At 44.7% G+C, this 20083-nt stretch overlaps 2 protein-coding genes across 4 annotated transcripts in view; both read right to left on the reverse strand.

The window, feature by feature from the left end:
- atxn10 (ataxin 10) overlaps positions 1-4439 on the reverse strand; it is a 50695-nt gene extending 46256 nt beyond the window's left edge. Inside the window, exons 1-3 of one of the 2 annotated variants that reach the window (XM_072710288.1) lie at positions 4264-4439; positions 3664-3855; positions 158-243 (exon numbers count right to left, since the gene is read on the reverse strand). In XM_072710288.1, the coding sequence (XP_072566389.1) occupies positions 158-243; positions 3664-3855; positions 4264-4394 (409 nt within the window). In that variant the 5' untranslated portion in view covers positions 4395-4439. The remainder of the gene's footprint in view (positions 1-157; positions 244-3663; positions 3856-4263) is intronic. The other variant, XM_072710289.1, reaches the window with a different exon arrangement.
- An 11698-nt stretch (positions 4440-16137) lies between these two features.
- The window catches only part of LOC111858599 (fibulin-1-like), a 30050-nt gene continuing 26104 nt past the window's right edge, over positions 16138-20083 (reverse strand). For both annotated transcript variants that reach the window (XM_023840508.2, XM_023840507.2), the window contains exon 17: positions 16138-19119. In XM_023840508.2, coding sequence (XP_023696276.2) covers positions 18980-19119 — 140 coding nt within the window. In that variant the 3' untranslated portion in view covers positions 16138-18979. The remainder of the gene's footprint in view (positions 19120-20083) is intronic.

Raw genomic sequence — 20083 nt, forward strand, 5'->3', positions numbered from 1 at the left:
TCGTCAGATATATACAGGAACTCAATCAAGAATTTCAAGAATTAGCAGGTTTCACACAGTCCATAATCTAATAGCCATTATCCTTTTACCCCCATTAGGATGGAGGTGAGCAACTAAAATCAAAGCACGAGCAGCTCGAGGAAACAGATGGGCTCACCCTCAAACTGGCGGTCTGCGTTCTCCAGCTGAAGCTTTAGGAGCATGGAAAGATGACTGAGTGACACTTTAATGAATCCCAGATCCCTGGTGAAGAAAAACAAGCATATTTAATTAGGATCAGACTAATCTGTGATTCCAATATCTGGGTAAAAACAAATTTTTTTATTGGGAGGGAAAGGAAAATTAGTTTCAAATGCACATCTTCAGGCCCTAAATCTGTTCTGGCAGCAGGTCTGGAGGGATGGGTGCTTGATCCAGGGGTACAGAGCCATGCTGGATTAGAAAGGCCACCTTGAGCAGTAGACTATTGGCAGGAAAGCTTTCCGGTGGTCCTTAAAATGCTGCCCCTGAGGGTCTGGGGGTTATATATACTGTAGACTGCCTGTCCATACGGTGGCCAGAGATTTTAATGGTCCTGAGGTGAGGAGATACACATGTGGTCCGTGTGTGACCACGACTGAGTTTCTGCATGGCTGTGTGTGTGTGTGTGTGTGTGTGTGTGTGTGTGTGTGTGTGTGTGTCACAGCGGGTTGAGGGTGGCAACATCTGGCGAAATACACAGTGGAGCTTTTAAGGAACAATTACATATGAACATCATTAAATCAAAATAAAAAAGAAAACAAACACACAGAACAAAAAAATTCATTTCTTCACACGCACATAAACTAAAAACACATTGCCGTCAATTTGCTTGTCAACATTTTCTTGAATGTTGAAGTTTCTTGAATTCCATAAAAAAGGACAATGTCCTACTGTATTACCAAAGGTTAACAGGTGATTAATTCTTCTAATGCTTAACCAACCTGAAAGTTACATCACTGGGCATGAGTTTGTTCTGAGTTCAGGACTTTACTTGACTGAGATTATTAAAGAAAGAGTTTGCTTGACAAAGATGGGTACAGAAGGTCATGATATGCTGATCACCATGCAGTAGGTCAACCGGGGGTCAACAGTGCCCCCTTATAACATTCCCCACCTTAAATCTTCCACTGATTAACATACCATCCCGAAATGAGAGAACACGTGATATTTTGTGAATACAAACACAGCTAAAGCACCTTTAGGTCCAATATGTCAAAGCCTAGCATTTCGAGGCACAGTTGGTGAACAGTTCACCATGTGACGACACAAAAATGCTGTTAATGTCTGCAATACCCGCAGTTTCAGAATCAATATCATAGCTGGAATATTCAGTGTCTGGAGAGCAGGAAGAATGAGGGAGATCACTCACTACATATTTAATACATATTCAGAAATTGAGCTCAACAGAACTGGAGGCATTACTCTTATCACTAGTCATGGCTGCTGTCACATGTCCTTCATAATGCTAGATGACATGAGAAACGTGTACTTTTAACTCTGGCTTCCGGAGAGCAGGCGCTGACAGTCAAATGCTGTGCCAAACTGCATTTTCCCCCATCAGACATCAGACGGGGCAACAAAAGCAGTGAGGGGCTCAAGCACCCCCGCCTCAAGCGGCCACAGAGACACAGACGGCCTGCACTTAATTGTGGTGAGGAGAACATGAGTGAGAGTCATTCCATTTTTCATTTCATCTCCAAGACAAAGAAGCTGTGGAAAAAAAAAAGGCAGTCGTCTACGCTGGCTTCATTTTCCATGGGAAACGGCCACAAAATGAAAAAGTATTGTGAGTCACTGCTGAGGAATTTCAGAAATACCCCAGAAAGTCAGAGTTTTTTTGAAAAGCCCCTGTTGGAAACAAACAGATGCAGAAAAGGAGGCCAGCTTCTGATAGAGGCGACGAGAACATGCCTGACTCTGGCTCCAAGACCAGGCATCAAAGATAGGGCAAGACTCAAGGTTTAGGGGGGGTTTGAGACCACTTCAAAAAACCAAGTCACTGCGCTGGTTTTATTGAGAAAAGAGCCCTTTGTTTACAGGAAAGATCAATATTTGATCAAAATCCTAACTGAAGATATGGAAGACGAAAAAGAGTTCTCAGTCTGAACCACAACCACCACCTGCCCTGACCCTCAAACTGTTGTCAGGAGGGGCTAGGCGACATAAAATGCCTATACGTGTAATACATACTGCATACCAATTTCATACTAACACAGACATTGACTAGAGTGTGACAAAGCAATTCCTCCTAAGTGATCTAGATGCTCTGAGCTGCTCTGACTGCCTCCATAGTCTTTTTCGTGTTGGCAAAGGCATTGTCTGAACTCCGCAGACAATCGGCATAACCAATCCATGACACCAAAGCACACATTTCAGATTGTGAGATATCAAAACTGATCCAAGATCAGCAAACCTTCAGCCGTAAGGAAGATGACAACTACAGGTTGCAACCAAGTCCCTCGTGATAAACCAGGCAACTCCCCAACCAAAATGAAAAACAACAGGAACAAGAATAAGCTGATAACATACTTTTCAGAAGAAAAATCCAAAGCCTTTTTCCACAAATAATCAGAAGTGGTTGCAGTTTTAGACATTTGATTGTTGCATGACTCTTAATCTATTAAGGCTATAGCTGGCACAGAATCCTGAATTGAAGGCAGAGGAAGGGAAGTCTGTCATCCAAAGTTTACCATTCCCCCGTTTCAGAGTGGCGTGTTCCAATGTGTGCCTGGAACACCAAACCCGGCCACACATACTGTAAACATGGGGCATACCTGATTTCATACATATAGCCTAGATATGCAGTAAATATAAATTTACATCTAGCACATTTCTTGGAATTCAATGTGATAGACTCTGCTCAAGATTGCGATAAAAAAAAAACACACATGGGTTGTATTTCTTTGTTTTTCAGTCCCCCCTCCCCATGTCTGAAAAAGGGAACAACAAAAAAAGAACTTTGCAAAAAACCTCATAGACCCCAGAGGTGACATAAAGTAATAGGTACTGCTGACAGAATAAAAATGAAGGATGATTATTCTTGATTTAAATATATAATTTTACACCTCATCTAATCACAACAAATTAAGCAACTTAACTAAAATTACATTCTCAGGCATGGGCAAGTAAAGAGGGGTTTTCGTGCATTTTTCCCCAATTGAGTAATAGCTAACTGTTCCTAATTTTTTTATTTCTTAGCATCTTTTTCCTAGTTTGACTTGGACATATTCAAGTTTATATATCTCAGTACGGCAGCTTCTGAAACTGACCAAGACCGGTGTAGGCCTAATTTTTTTACACGTATCTTTTACATGAATTGTTACTCAAAATTTTAACATAATAATCGCTGGAAATTTAAGGCTTACTCCGGGTCATTGTAGCATATATATTTATTTAGTCAGTCAGTCAGACACACAGACACGTTTGTCCAAAACGACGTATGAGTGAGGCACATAAAACGACTGAAGAGGCTAGGTTCAGTTCATAACCCCCTACTCACAGAAAAAATAAAATGCATTTATTTTATTTCGTTTTATTTTAATTTTTCCCCAAAAAATACGGCAGGCCACATCACACGAAACACAATACTTTCAATCACAAATTGAGTGATACCGGAATTCCGAAGCTCTTATCCTACTGTACCTCATTAAGGTCTGGTTGCGAGAGCACTGCACGCAGGCGTTTCGTTGACTTCGGAAACACTCTGCTGTCAGATGCAAGCACAAACATCCTAGCTCCGAGGCCAGCTCCTGTTGGTTTAGAATACGGATCTCCTCAAATAGCTTTGATAAGACCTCCATCATCGTCCGGAGAACATCTTTTTCCACGCAGCATCTGAAACAGATACAATTCGCTTGCTTAGGTTGCATGGGAATAAAAACATATTGTTAAAAAAAACAACGAAATTCCTAATTTAGATATTATTACGGTTCTGTTACTACAAAAATACGACAGTAAAAGGTGTCCTATAGGAAGAATAACTCCGTGTAAAAATAAAAGAAAAATAAATAAGCCTGACTGAGTCAACTGTCAAGTGAATCCGAAGGGCGCGTTTCCTGTGGTAACTAGGATGCTATTTTCCCGTCAAAGAAGAGGTAAAAGACGACTGTCATTACACCAATAAGTGAAATCCGTTCTATGATGTGTTAGTATACCAAATGCTCAAGTTCAAATTAGGTAATTTGCACACTATATTTCATGTTCACAAACTACCGTTATTTGTGAAAAGAAATAATTTATTACCTAAACTCCGGCTCCCGAAAAGCCTTCGTTAAACTTTGTAAAATGTACAAGTGTCTATCATCAAAGTCTTCATTATTAACTTCATTAAGTTTGACAGAGAAATCCATCACGTTTTCAGCGGGCGCCGCCATCTTTGTTGTCAGTTCGAGTTCCCGTATGTTTTCTGTAATACCATTGGCTGATAGCAAAGAGGCGGCGACGCAGTATATTGCTGTTCACTCATTCGCGGTGTAATATTTTCAGAGCGTGAATTTCCATTTGTATAAATGTAATTTGTATATTTGAAAATATTTAACTGGTATTAGAAGCCGATTGGGCTTGTTTGCAAACGTATTAAAAACCATAAAACCCACATAAAACGGACGCATATCCCTATCACCAGCTAAAATAGGTCCTTCAAATAGAAACTCAGTGGGACTTTGTGGTTAGAATAACTTCCAAATCATAACCCATTAAATCATTAGGATGATTACGCTGTGTACCGTCACTGTGATGAAATTTAAACTGTCGTAATTTTAAAATTTCGCTCTATAAAGTGACCATCATATCAAAACACACACACTGCTGGAGAAAAAAATTGGGCAAACACGGCTTTCGCGTGTTCTCTGGAGTTATGAGTCACGTTGGGAGCTGCGTGCCGATGGTTCCGAACGCTGTCTTCATAGGTCAAGTGAGAAATTCGACCCCAAATGCCTGTCCACCATTGTGAAACATGGCGGAGGTGAGATAATGGTATTGGGGTGTTCGCTGCATCTGGTATTGATGAGTTGGTGCGATGTGAAAAGTCCATTAACGCAAATGAGGACCAAAAGATATTACGGATAAGGTTGCTTCCAAGCTTAAATAATTTGTGTAGTGAAAATGACTGACGAGACCATTTTCCATCAAAATAATGCACACACAGCAAAAACAACAAATTCATGGTTGGAATGCCATTCAATTAATTACAGTGATATTTTGGCTTGGTCAGTCACCAGATCTTAACCCCATAGAGAATATATGGGCGCTTACCAAGGCCAAACAGAAAATTTAGGAACAACGACTAGCTGTGGGAAACAGTCAAACAGGAATCTAACACACTGCAATAGGCTGTCAGATAGCTTGCTCAAAAGGCTGAGTTTTATCAAGAAAAACAAGGGGAAAGGTAAAATTACCCACCATGTGTATTTTACAGTCCAGCATTAGACCTCCTGGTGTTTAGGTGTTAGGTTGTGTCAGTCCTTTTAGGAGCTAAATTAAAGAACAAGCAAGCAAGTCTCCCCATCTTTTGTTGCTGCCGCACTACCCAGGACCTTCAGACACTACAATATATACATACAAACATGTTTCCAAAATAGCTGGAAAACATAAATTAAAACAATGCAATAATTTACAAATCAACATGAACCCATATGTAATTGCAAATACAACAAATACAACACATCAAATGTTGAAACTGAGAATTTTTTTATCACAAATATATGCTCAATTTGAATTTGATGCCAGCAACACATTTCAAAAAAGTTAGGACAGGGGCATACCCCATGTGTTGCATCTTCTCTCCTTTTAACAACACTCTGTAAATGTTTGGGAATTAAGGAGACCAGTTGCTGGAGTTTTGAAACTGAAATGTTGTCCTATTCTTGCCCGATATAGGATTTAAACTGCTCAACAGTTTTGGGTTCCCTTTGTCATATTTTTCATTTCATGATGCGGCAAAGATTTTCAAAGGGTGACAGATCTGGACTGCAAGCAGACCAGTCTAGCACCCGGACTCTTCTACTACAGAGATATGCTGTTGTAATACATGCAGAATGCGTTTTGGCATTGTCTTGCTGAAATATCCAAGGCCTTCTCTGAAAATTAAGTTGTCTGTATAGCATTATATATTCCAAAACCTGTATATATTGTTCAGCATTAATGGTGCCTTCCCAGATGTGCAAGATACGCAAGCCATGGGCACTAATGCACACCCATACATCACGGATGCTGGCTTTTGACTGCCCGCTGATAACAAGCTAGATGGTCCCTCTCCTCTTTAGCCAGGAAGACGCAGCATCCATGATTTCCAAAAAGAATTAAAAATTTAATTTATCAGTAGACAGGACAGTTTTCCATTTTGCCTCATCCATCCATCCATCCATCCATCTCCTACTGCTTTTCCGGGTCGGGTCGCGGGGGCAGCAGTAGGAAAACCCAGACTTCCCTCTCTCTGGCCACTTCGTCCAGCTCCTCCGGGGGAATCCTGAGGCATTCATAGGCCAGTCGAGCGACATAGTTTCTCCAGCGTGTCCTGGGTCTTCCCCGGGGTCTCCTCCCAGTGAGACATTCCCGAAACACCTCACCAGGGAGGCGTCCAGGAGCCATCCTGACCAGGTACTCGAGCCACCTCATCTGGCTCCTCTCGATGCGGAGGAGCAGCGGTTCTACTCTGAGTCCCTCCCAAATGACCAAGCTCCTCACCCTATCTCTAAGCGAGGGCCCAGCCACCCTGCGGTGGAAACCCATTTCGGCTGCTTGTATTCACGACCTCGTTCTTTCGGTCACTACTCACAGCTCATGACCATAGGTGGGGGTAGGAACGTAGATCAACTGGTAAATCGAGAGCTTTGCCTTTTGACTCAGCTCCTTCACCATGACAGACTGCTGACGCCACACTGATCCACCTGTCAATCTCCTGGTCCATCCTTCCCTCACTCGTGAACAAGTCCCCGAGATACTTAAACTCCTCCACTTGGGGAAGGACTCCCAACCCGGGAAGAGCACTCCACCCTTTTCCGGCTGAGGACCATGGTCTCGGATTTGGAGGTGCTGATTTTCATCCCAAGAATTTGAAATTCACACTTGACTGCAAACTGCTCCAGTGAGAGCCGAAAGTCACGGTCCGATGAAGCCAACAGAACCACATCATCTGCAAAAAGTAGAGACCTAATCCTGAGGTCACCAAACCGAACACCCTCAACGCCCTGGGTGTGCCTAGAAATTCTGTCCATAAAAGTTAGGAACAGAATCGGTGACAAAGGGCAGCCCTTTCCGGTGGACCCTCCTCTGCAGGACCCCTGAATAGACCTTACCAGGGAGGCTGAGGAGTGTGATCTCCGTATAGTTGGTACATACCCTCCGGTCCCACTTCTTGAAGAGGGGGACCACCACCCCGGTCTGCCAATCCAGAGGCACTGCCCCCGATGTCCACGGGATGCTGCAGATGCGTGTCAACCAGGACAGCCCTGCAACATCCAGAGCCTTGAGGACCTCTGGGTGGATCTCATGCATTTTGCCTCAGTCCTTCTTAAATGACCTTGGGTCAAGAGAAGTCGAAGGTGTTTCTGGATCATAGTTAGATATGGTTTCTTCTTTGCATAGTAGAGTTCCTGCATTTGTGGATACAGTGCCACAAATGATGGCCTCCAATATCAAGGGGGCCGGCCATGTCTTGGTCTCCCTGAGAGGGAGACGGGGGCACACTATTCCTGGCTGCCATGATGGCCCACTCATGTCTTCCCCATTTTTTCCTGGCTGTTTTCCCCCTGTCTCCTTTAGTTTGAATCCCCTGATGCCTTGCCCTGTCTTGATTACCCTGTACCCAATTTTCATGTCTCAGTCTTGGTGGTCTGTCCTTAGTCTGGTCTTTGGTTGGTCCTAATCATGCTGCCTTTGGCCCTTGTGTCTGTGGTTGATTAGTCTCTATTGGAGGTTTTGGCCCCTGGTCTGTTCCCCTGTGATGATGGTAGTGTCCTTCTGTCTGCATCTGCATGTCATGGTGTGTTAGTTCCTAGTGTTGCCTGCATTTGTTTTATTCACATGGTTATGTCTCATGTCTGATCTGATGCCCTGTTTGGTCCTCCCATCAGTCTGCCCCTCTTTCTGTGGTTCTTCCCTGTCGCTCCTGTGTGTGTGTGTGTGTGTGTGTGTGGTGCTGGCTTTGAGTGTCCTGTGGCTCGTCCATTGCTCGTGCCTGTCTAGCGTTTGGCCCTGCCTTGTCCAGATCTGTTGGTGTCTGCCCTGATGTGTCCTACTCATGTCCTGTCTTGCGTTTTTGCTGTCTCCTGCCTGTCCAGTTAATCCTTTGTTCCAGTCCCTGCCTATCCTTGACCCCTGTCTCAGCGTCTTTCTTGTCTGTTGTCAGGGCAGTTTCTGGCCTGTTTGTGCCTGTTTCTTTGCGTTTCTGGTCCTACACTTTGTCTGTCTTTTACCCTGGTGCTGGGTCCCTTTGTCCCTTGCCCTGTTGTATGGTCTCTGTAGGTCCCCTCCTCGGTCAGCCTCGCATGCCCAGATTACATGTGTTGGGGGGGGGGCGGTACTGTCATGCCCTGCATCCCTTCCTTGTTCTCTCCCTTATGTGGCCCTAATGAGTTGCTTTTTTAATCTTACCTCTGGTTACAGCCCTCATGTGGATCACCCCAGGTGCCTCTTGTCTGCTCCCTCATATGCCCTGTATAAAGCGTCATTTAGTCCTGCACCCCTAGTCCAGTCATTGATGTTACTATCTGTGTGTGCAGTCTTGAGTATGCCCTGTGTCTTGTGTTCCTGCTTGTTTCTCCTCTCCCTTTTTTGTCCCCTCGTCCATTTAATTTGCCCTGTCTGTATTGTAATCTTCTGCCCTTGCCTCCATCCTTGCCCTTGATGTGACAAACACGTTATAACTTAATATACAAAATAAGTGCTTTTAATAATAGCTGTAATTATTTATTTAATGGTTTAGTTCTATAAAAATGTTAAGTAATAAATTAATTGCATTACACAAAATTAAACAATATTAAGCAATGAGCTTTTTTTTAAACTTTTATCCTTTGTGGATTTATTTTGGCAGCAGACATTGATGCTCGTCTAGGGTGCTACATGAGCTAGGAACAGCCCTGGGTAGATAGATCACAGTCTAATGCAGCTAGCCTCCTTGGCTGTTAAGTTTGATAATTTTTCACATGAACAAATAATATTGGGGAAATAGGAGGGGGACATGGTTCAGTCAGTCTTTCAGTTCAAGCCATTATGGCATTCATTACATATGAGTTTTTAATATAAGCAATATTTTTGGAGTAAGGATGTTTCTTTAGAGCACAAAAGGAAAAAAAAAAACATTCAAAATTCAAAGGGACAGTACTTAAACAGCATCTTCCAATACTTCAAAAGGCACCTCCTCTCCCTTTGAAATATTGCCAGCATAACCACATCTTTTGAGTATGAGCCCTATAGATATATGCTGACATTTTAAGTAGAATAAAAGATCCTTCATTTTTAGTGGCATTTTCCTTAATTTTATGCTCTGAAACATCAAATCCAAAGTCATTTAACATGTGATGCATTTTTTGTCAATAAACAACATGCTGTTTGAAGAATATATTTGTTTAATATGTCTGAGGGACTAATTAAAGTTCAATAGATGTTTTGTTGAAAAGAGAATAGTGCTAAAGTCATCAGTGACATCCCATATTTTTATAACCTTGTGTCACTGTATAATTTAGATACTACATTATTGGAAGATCTGGTGCATTAGGTCAAACTTCTGGGATTTAGAAACAGGATGCCAGTGTTTCATAACAACAATTTTCATAACACAATGTACTACAACAACAACTAAAAAGTCAATTTTCCCCAGTACCTGACTCCTTCCTGTACCTGACCAGATCATTCTATATATTCTGGCTCGAAGTTTATGTCCCCTCTGCAATTACTTGGTTTAGTCTAGGATAACCAGTTACTAAACATCTGGAGTTCGCAAACAGAAATGGTTCACTTACTGATTAAAATGCTAACCAAGAGTCCCTTCAAAATTATTATATCATGAAGCTGACACGGAGGAGACCCAGGCCCCAGACATCCCGAGTCCCCCAGGGCACGGGAACCCCAGGAGGACCACTGCAGGGACAATTGCAGCCCCCACCCAGAAAAGGGCAGAGGAGCGCTCCGGAGGGGGGCCATCCGGCAGCCACATCGCAGGAGCCCCAGGGGGCCGTGGCGGCGAGCACGCAGGCCCCGCCGGCGGCCGGCCACACCAGGGCAGACCGGACCCCGGGCCCAGAGATCCAAGGGCCCCCCCACCACCCAGCCGGGGCCCGACAGAGCTGGGAGGGCCAGGCCCCGCCAGGCAACCGCCGTGAGTGAGCCAGCACACACCAGAGCATCCAACCCCGGACATCGAGAACCACCAACACATCGGCAGCCGGGGGCCCCATCCACCGGCAGGGAGTGTGACGGGGGGGAATAGAGCCTGAGATGTTATTCCAGGTGGAGTCTAAGACCCAACCTGACACATGCGTATAGACAAACAGGCGCACACATACACAAGCATACGTTCCCACCCTCATGCACACATAAACAAATATTCACCCATTCGCCCAACATGAAGACACAGAAATGAACGCCGTACACACACTCACATTCCCCATATATACTCTATACTCCGAGATCCAGGTACCACCACCCCCAGAGGGGCAATCCGCCACCAGACCTCTTTTTTTCCTCTGGTGTGGGGACCAGAAGACCACCCCGTACCCCGCAGCAGCCAGCCCAGACCCCGACTGGATAGCCCCCAGCTCCAGTTGGCGAATAGAGAACGGGGGTGTGAAAAGACCCCATGCTTCCCTCCGCCCGCTCATATGTGGTGTTGGTGCGTGTTGTTCTAAAGTGCTTTAAAACAGGGGAAGGGCATGGTGCTAACCACCCTCTGCCAATCAGCAGCTGGTGTCAGCTCGGCCCCTCCCCAGAACCCTCAGTGTCTATGTGCGACTTAAAATTCAGAAGTGGGCACTGGCACCAGAGGTAAGGCTGAGTGAACAGACCACCCTCTGGACGCCATTCCGTGTGCCCACCCCCAAGGCCCTAAATGTACAGTATGAGTCATGAGAGAGTAAGTAATGAGAGTGTCTAAGTTGTGATGTGTGATTGAGACACAGGTGGTCACAGGGGGACAGAGGAGGAATACCTCCTCTGCATCCCAGCGAGACACCTGCACCTCAAAGCCCTACATGTGTGTTGGAGTGACTGAGCGGGAGGAGGGAAGCACTTAGGGATGGGGAGGAAAGGACTGGGGGGGGGGGGGGGCAAGTACCCCCCCTCTGGAGCCAGCTCCCCCGCTGACCCCCATAAGCACCCCTGTTCCCCGAAATCCACCCAGGGCGGGGGGTCCAGGCCCATCCAGACTGGGGCCCAGAGCAGCGGCACCACCGGGCACCACAGAGCCCGGGGCGGCCAACCGGACCCCACCACAGAGGAAAAACTACACCCACCCCACCATTCAGTCAACTCCCAGACTACATAAGACAATAGACACCCAGTCCATTCTCCTCCTCTATTGGATTCCCCCCCACCCCCTTGCAGAGTGGCAGGGACCACCTGCGGACAGATGGTAACAACCTCCCCGCCAGCTAAAGAGACCCCCAGCCTCACCGACGCGCCGAAGGCCCCCGTGCCGGGGCCGGGCCCCAGTGCACTCGCCAACCCACATCCCGGCAACACACCCACCAGGACCCAAGCCCCCCCAGCCCAGCCGGAACCCCAGCCCGGAGGCAGAGCGCCCCCAGAACCCCAAACCCGCCATGGACCCACCCAGGAGCAGCACGGCCGCCAGGCCGGAAAACCTACGTCCGCCGGCACAGGCTATCCCAGCAGCGCTGCATGCAGCTGCCAGAAAGACACCACCCAAGAGCCACCAAAACTCCATTCAGTCCAGGACCACAGCCCCAATGCTGAACCCCCCCAGAAACCCACCCCTAGGGAACCCCCAGACGCCCCAAACCCATATGCCCCCCCCCCCATGCTAGCAACAAAGACCGAAGCGGGACAAACCTGCGACCCCCTACCCCCACTAGGTGATGGAGCTGATCAAAGGAGCCCAGAGAGATTGATCTAATGTGGCGGCAGAAGCTGTAATGAGACTAATATGGTCCAGCAAACTGTCTCTATATTGGTTGATATTAAGATTATTTTTATTGTTCCAGTTCATGAGGACAATCTTCTTAGCAATGCATAAAGCGGTGAAAGCCATGTGGGTTGTGTTAATCTCTGTAGTGACACCATCTAGGTCGCCCAACAAGCAGACTGAAGGAGAGGCTGGAATGGTACATTTCAGACACTTTGATAAGTCCTTACAAATCCTGCGGCAGAATATCTGAGCAGGTGGACAGAACCAAAGAGCATGGATGTAATTGTCAGGTGTATCCTCTTGACAGTGTGAGCAGTTGTTAGAAGATGTAGAACCCATCCTGAATATCCGATGCCCTGTATAGTGCACTCTATGCAGGATTTTGTATTGTATTAATTGTAAACTGGGATTTCTAATCAGATCAAAGGTTTTAAACATGTCGTAGACCAGAAATTGTGGTCCCACCTGATTGATAAATCTGCCTCCCATTTTGCAATAGGATGGGATATTGATTCATCCATTTTGGAAAGTGTCCTGTATACTTTAGACAATAATTTGGGGGGTTTGAGATTAAGGAATTCTGCCACACTTGGTGGTATTTGTAATTTGATTTATTTAGACTTGAATTTCCTTTTTACTATAGATTTAACTTGTTGATATTCTAAAAATCTATTCTTGTTAATCCCACATCTTTTAACTAATATGTCAAAGGGGATAAAATCTATTTCTTCGAATATATGTTCCAAGTATTTAATACCTTTACAACTCCAATCCGGGAAATTTATCATATTATTGCTTAGTAATATGTCAGGGTTGTTCCAGATGGGAGTACGTTTGCATGGGATTAATGAAGACTCAGTCGTTTTTAGAAACTCCCACCATGCTGTCAGAGAAGAGCTGATGCTGATGCTTTTGAAGCATTCATGTCGTTTGATGTTTGAGCTAATGAATGGTAGATCCGAAATCTCTATGTTATTGCATAGTGCCTGTTCTACGTCTAGCCAAGGTTCATCTAAGAGGGTATGTTTTAGCCACCCTGAGATATTTTGAAGACTGTTGGCTATGAAGTAGTGGTGAAAGTTAGGCAGATCTAGTCCTCCTTTGTCCTTTAATTGTCCTTTGCAGCGTTTTTAAGCTAATACACTGGGGCTTATCTTTCCAAAGGAATTTAGAGATGGCGTATGGGCTGATATTTGTGCCACAAGAAACTGAATATGAATTTTGTATATTTGAATCTGCAGTTATCCTCATTACAAAAATGAATCTGAATTTAATAGTTTGAATTTGAATTCCAGTAACTCGAAATAGCATTTATCCTACCTCGAAAAATTCAGTTCGAAAATTCAATTTCAATCTAGTGTGACACACATCCGGGTCCTTGAGAAAAAGTAATCGACCGCAGATTCACAACGCAACTCATTTCCACGTTTACGGCATCTAGAGACTCTTGGGAAAGACTTTATTAATGTAATTACCTCATTCTTGCATTTAATGCCTTTAATCACTATAGCCTGTCTAATTGCTGCTGCTAGTGGTTCAATATAAATTGCAAACAGTGAGGGGGAGAGAGGGCATCCCTGCCTGGTGCCCCTCTTGAGACAGAAACTAGAGGATGTTTGGTCATTTGTCCTAACATATGCTGTTGGGGAACTATATAAAATTTTTAACCAGTTTATGAAAGAGTTTCCAAAACCAAATTTGTGTAATGTTGCAAATAAAAAATTCCAACTAACTCTATCGAATGCTTTTTCTGCATCTAGAAACAATAATGTAATTTGAAAGTTTTTATTGCACGAATAGTCTATCAGATTAAGTAATCTACGTGGGCCTGGAGCCTTATTATTGGGCATACTGTTCAAAGCTTCCTGGAGTTCACCTGGTGTCAGCGTAGAATCCAGTGCCATCGTTTGATTATCTGATAATTTCGGAAGGGTTATACTATCAAGAAACTGATCAATTTCGTCTTTAGATGGGTTTATCTGTGGTGAGTATAAAGATTTGTAAAAGTCCCTGAAAGTGTTGTTTATTCTTTCAGGGTCATACACTGTATCCCCAGTTAAGTGTTTAACAGCACATATAGTTGTTTTTTCTTTATTTATTTTTAACTGGTTAGCTAGAAATTTACCTGATTTGTTACCATGTTCATAATTTCCCAGAGAACAGATGCTGATGTTCCAGTGTGGCAGTGTGTGGCTCAGTGGACCGTGCCTGTAATCACAAGGTTGCAGGTTCAAACCCAGCCTCAGCATGTCTGTGGGTCCTTGAGCAAGGCCCTTAATGTCAATTAAATACCCTAATGTGCCTTCAGCAATGAGACCACATGACAACAGTCTTCTCATTCCGAAACCACCAGAGTAATGGACCTTAGATGAACCAGATAAAGAAACTGCAATGCAGAGAACTGGCAGTGACAATGATCCAAATTTTGAACTATGCTCATTGGAGTGGTGGCTCTGAGGCTAGGGTTCTGTACCAATAATCAGAAGGTTGTTGGTTCAAATCCCAAGAATGCCCTGACTGATTCTACTCTGTTGGACCCTTGAGCAAGGCCCTTAACCTGCAATTTTTTCACCTTTGGTATAATGTTAATCTACAAGGTCCAGCAAGGAGGTCCTGCAACTTACAGGGAATAACTTAGGGGTTGGTACTCCAGCCTCTGTAAAAAAAAGAAAATCTCCCACTAGTCCATTTGGACTAGTGTGGTACTGAGGTATCACCTGTCCCATAGCTGTACGCAGGTTCTCATCCCTGAGGTGGTTTGTCATGTGGAGGGTGTGACAACGCACTGTAATCAGTGCATGCTCCTTACCTCCTCCTCCCTCATCAGGTGATCCACATCTCATAACACGGTCAGAATTAAATGATCTTGTCAGAGATTTGGGTCTGCTGAGAACAAAAGCTGAATTGCTTAGTTCGAGACTGCAGGAATAGTGTTTGCTGGCACCAGGTATGAAAATTTCTGCTGATTACTGTTGGGCACTGCAACATGATGCACCTGATATTGAATATAAACAGAAATCAAGAACAAAACACTTCTAATTATGTTGAACTTAATAGCGTATGAGAATCATAAACGTGATTAAATACGTTATTGCCGGTAAACAGTTAACTGTCTATTTCTCAGAGTTCATACGTGATGCAGCAAAACCAGAACTATATTTGTGCATACCCACCAGGTACCTGTCACAATCAGCAAAAACTTTTCAGGAAGCAAAACCTTTCAAAAAAATTGTTGTGCAGTGTAATTGGCGCAATTGACTGCACTCACGTTGCAATAAGTGCTCCATATGAAAACGAATTTATTTACGTGAAAAGAAAACATGTGCATTCTCTAAATGTGCAAGTTATTTGTGACGCTGATATGGTCCTGACAGACATGGTTGCACAATGGCCTGGTTCAACACATGACTCATTTATCCTAGAACACAGCAATATAGGGAGCAGACATGCTCTCTCGATGTGCTGCAATTCTTTTTTTATTATCACTTACAGATCTTTCAGATTTCAGGCACCGTCCTGTTTGCAGCACTCACTTCATTCACAGCATTGGTTACCTGTTGCCACTCACTGCCTTTCTTTTTGTTTGTCACCCCACTACTGTGACTTTTCTGCTTTCCACTTCACCCACAAGCACATCTATCTCAGTTTCTTCTTACCTTTCCCCTCGGTTGCCATGATGCCATGAGTTTTTCAGGTTTACATTGGAGGCTTAAATACGCATGAGGTGATTTGCATTTACCATGTATGACTGAACGTGGGCGTGTAGAGGGCGGAATATGCGGCAAATCCACATGCGTACAATCCCAGGTAGTGTGCGATTTATAAAGCTTATATTGCTTGCAGGTGTGCATGCGCACGTTTTTATAAATTTGACTTTGTCTTTGCGTACGTCATTTTCGTCTTTTGAACGTACGTACACTTTTAGTATTTTTAGGTTGAGTTTTTATTGAGTTCTACGCAAAGTTTTATAAATGAGACCCCTGGATGTAATTCAGGTATCCATGCAACATGATGCATATTTCAGGAAAATGGTCAAGAGTTTATCTGCAGCCTTTAATTTAGTTTAAATGTTATATGATATTGATGAGAGATGATGGAAGTTGAGTGGTTCAGACCTCATACATTGAAAAGGACTCAGAGCTGCTTAACAAAAACATAATGCGCTTTTGTGGGGGGGGTTTTTGCAATATACCTGGTATCCCCCACATAGTTGAAGCCAACCATTCAGACAGAATAAAAAAAAATGGAGGGAGCAGTCATTCCACTGGAGATGTCTACAAAATATTTGTGTTTCTGTAATGTGAAACGGCGGTTTGCAAAATAAGAAAGGGATGCCCATATTTTATTAAAAGAACTCACTTACATCCTATAACATGTGTTGCGGTAGAGTGCAGAGCAGGCAGCCAGGAAAAAAAAACAGACCCAGGCGAGAGAGGAGACAGACAGATGGGGGAAGAATGCACTGGGGTTTTGGGGAGGTGGGGCTGCAGTGGGGGGGGGCACACCCCAGACCAGGTGCACTGGGTCTGCTGTCACACCCCACACGTAATGCCAGAGTGCTGCCCCCTGTTTTGCACACAGATCCTCCGGTAGCATGTTAGAACCAGAAGCATTTTGTCAGCATCCTGCCTAACTCTATTTTTGGTGCCCATGGTTATTTATTAATTTTTGCTTCAGCAGAAAGCTGCCATCCATCCATCATGTGCTATAAAAGGTCTGGAATGCATCAGGTGACCTGACCCTAATTACCTCTGCGAAATGCCAGAGACGCTCCTGCACTGTGGTCTGAAGCACCCACGCACCCACCCTTCTCGGTGCCGGGGAGAGCGGAACCCATTCTCCATTTGTCCCTGAGGCTCAACAGGGCTATGGGTACCCCCCCACACAGTATCTTCTGCTTTCCCGGGTTATTGTTCACTAAGGGCCAGTGTCATGTTACCCGGCCCGACTGCTTGGTGGTCACACCAGCCGTTTCCAATAAGGCTGCCAGAGAGTTGGTGGGTTTCATCAGGAATGTGGCTTTGCTGGTGACAACACTGAGTGAGGGTAATACAAAGGGGCTGCTCAGTAATGAGGGCAAAAATGCTGCCTGTATTTTGAAATAATAATAATAATAATAATAATAATGGGACCTTTTCCTAACCACTTGTGCCTCCAGTCCTCTAATCAGACGTTCCTGCCAGTTAATGTCCCCCCCATGACTGCACACAATTGATGCATCACTCAACCCTGATTGGTCCTCCCTACCTGGGCTGTGTCCTTACATCATGGAATAGTAAGAACATAAGAAATTTGCAAACGAGAGGAAGTAATTCGGCCCATCAAGCTCATTTGGGGAGAACTTAACTAATAGCTCAGAGTTGTTAAAATCTTATCTACAGTAGCTCTGATTTAAAGGAACCCAGGGTTTTTGTTTGTGCTACACTAACAGGAATACTATTCCATACTCTAACTACACAGTGTATAAAGAAGTGCTTTCTCAAATCCAGTTTAAAATGTTCTCCCGCTAATTTCCACCCATGGCCATGAGTTCTTGTATTTGAACTAATATTAAAATAATTATTTGGTTGAACAGCATCCAAACCTGTTTGGATATTATATACCTGGATCATGTCCCCCCTTAGTCTCCTTTGCTAATGAGATTCCCTTTGGCATTTTTCATGGTTAGTGCCTTTGGGTACAAAGGTATGAGCTCTCTGGTCTTGAGCCTGAGTATAGCGGTGGACAGGTGATGTGGCGGCAACAGATGTGATGTGACGGTTCCGAGTCGGCCTCCTGTCCAGTCTTGGTGACTGATTCCAGTAAACTGATTCACAGAGACCTCAGTGACCTCACACACATACATCCACACACTAGGGGTCACTTACAGCTTCCCGGAACTCCACCTCTCTGACCGTGGGAAGAATCGTGACATACCTGGAGGAACCTCACTGCCACCCAGGGAGAGGTGGTCATGAAGTGGAACAGTGCTGATCCATGGCAGTACCCACCAATCACTCAGTGACCCAAATTATTAAGCTTCTGCACATTAAGTAAGGATGGATTGCATTATAGAGCAGTGTTTCCCAATCCAATCTTTGGAGACCCCAGACAGTCCACATTTTTGTTCCTGTCCAGCTGCCAGCCAATCCAGAATACCGGCTACCTGATACAGATGTGTTGGGAGTTGGGACCAAGCAAAAATGTGTACTATCTTTTTATCCCTGAGCACAAGATTGAGAAACACTGCTATAGTGAATTCACCGGCCAATTCTGTGCAAATCTGGACCAGTCAAATTTCAGATGGTGCTGGGACTGTTTTTTTCCCCAGACAGTCTTAGTTTGCCGAACTGCCCTGTTGTATGTGAAATGACGCACTATTAAAAATAAAATACAAACTTTTTAGCAACACTAGGAGGTATGAACTGGGACACACTGAAAGGGCAACATTTATTCATCGCCTTTCCCTTTTCTGTCCCTTTCCCGTTTTTTTTTTTTTTTTTTTGGTGATTCATGTCACACCCTGGAGCCTAGGCATGGGGGCATTCTTGCATCACTGTCCCTCCCCCTGATTTCTCCTTCCCTGGCTATTTTCTGAACTCGCTCAGAAGACACACACTGCAGGGGGCATGCAAAGAGAAGGTGCAAGGTGTGGTGGGATGAGCTTGGGACCACAGCTGTGATGTCCCGTCGTATTATGTAAGCAGCAAAAGGGGAGGAATCTCCTCACGCCGTTGTGAACAGTAGCAAGACGGTGTAACACACAGTGCAAGCAGTCTCATGCTCTCGTCGTCACAGTAACCACATCTGTGAAGGAGATGGGGGATCATACTGGAGGGTGATGAGGTCTTGGGGGAAATGGTGTGTCTGCATTTTTGTAAGGAAGAGGTTCTATGCTCAGAACCAGAACTCAGAGACAAAGACATGCACGTTGATGATGTTGCGGTGGGAGACAACTCCAGATGATACATAGTTCATGGCCAGCTTCAGGACAGTGTTTAGGGGTCCAACGATGGGCTTCACCTGACGGACGACCCCTGTCGGATGCACATGGGAAGGTGGAGTCAGAGTGGGCAAAGGATCATGGGAAAATTGCTTGGTAACACAAATGATTTCTGCAGGCTTCCGTCTTGCACCAGCACTGCCAAGTACCTGCAAAACTTTAGTGAATGTGACTTCACATTGGAAGATACAATCTAAACTACCAATGAAGATCAAGGTCTGAGTTTTCTTGTCTCATATATGTGATAAGAGAAAATTAGGACTTGGATGCTGGGAATATGGATCATGTTCATCCCCCCTGTCCCAGAAACCTCCTGTAGGGCATGAGGCCCCCTAGACCTGCATATGTGGGGGGAAACAAACCCTCGCCAAGAAATGGGCTGTGTCCTTACATCATGGAATAGTAAGAACATAAGAAGATTTTTTTTTTTGAATGAATGAACATGTGATTACAGAATGAAAAAGTCTGTCTGCACCCCATTACTGGGGCTGATTGTGACCTGCCAGCTCCGCGCTGCCTAAGGAGCCACCAGTCACTATCAAACCATGCAGACCCCACCCCCCATCTATCCCCAAGTCCTCCGAATGCCCTCCCATCTGTATCTCAGGTCCTGCAAATGCTCTGCCCCCATCTTATCCCCCCTTGCCTCCCCAGCCACCCCTGCTTCCTTCTGTACCAGAGTGAGTTGCATTCAAAATGCTGTAAAAATCAAAAAGTGGCAGGCGGTACCAGAAAGGTAGGCGGTGTAAAATACCAACAGCGCCCAGCGTATGTCTTGATCTTTTTGTTTTAATCTGATTGGCCACAGTCTGGTTTCCCAGAAGCGACCATAGCAGCTTGTTGATGGAGATTCACAGTCTGTCTGGCAGCATTGTCAGACCTTGAGTCCCAACAAGGAGACACTGACATATGGGGTCGTTGTCTATGGGCACCTCTGTCTGCTACAGGGGTTAAGTATACATATAGAAAAAATCATGGCGCTGGGTGAGGGGGTGGAT

The sequence above is a fragment of the Paramormyrops kingsleyae genome, chromosome 3 (genome assembly GCF_048594095.1).
Source record: "Paramormyrops kingsleyae isolate MSU_618 chromosome 3, PKINGS_0.4, whole genome shotgun sequence".
Classification (NCBI taxonomy): domain Eukaryota; kingdom Metazoa; phylum Chordata; class Actinopteri; order Osteoglossiformes; family Mormyridae; genus Paramormyrops; species Paramormyrops kingsleyae.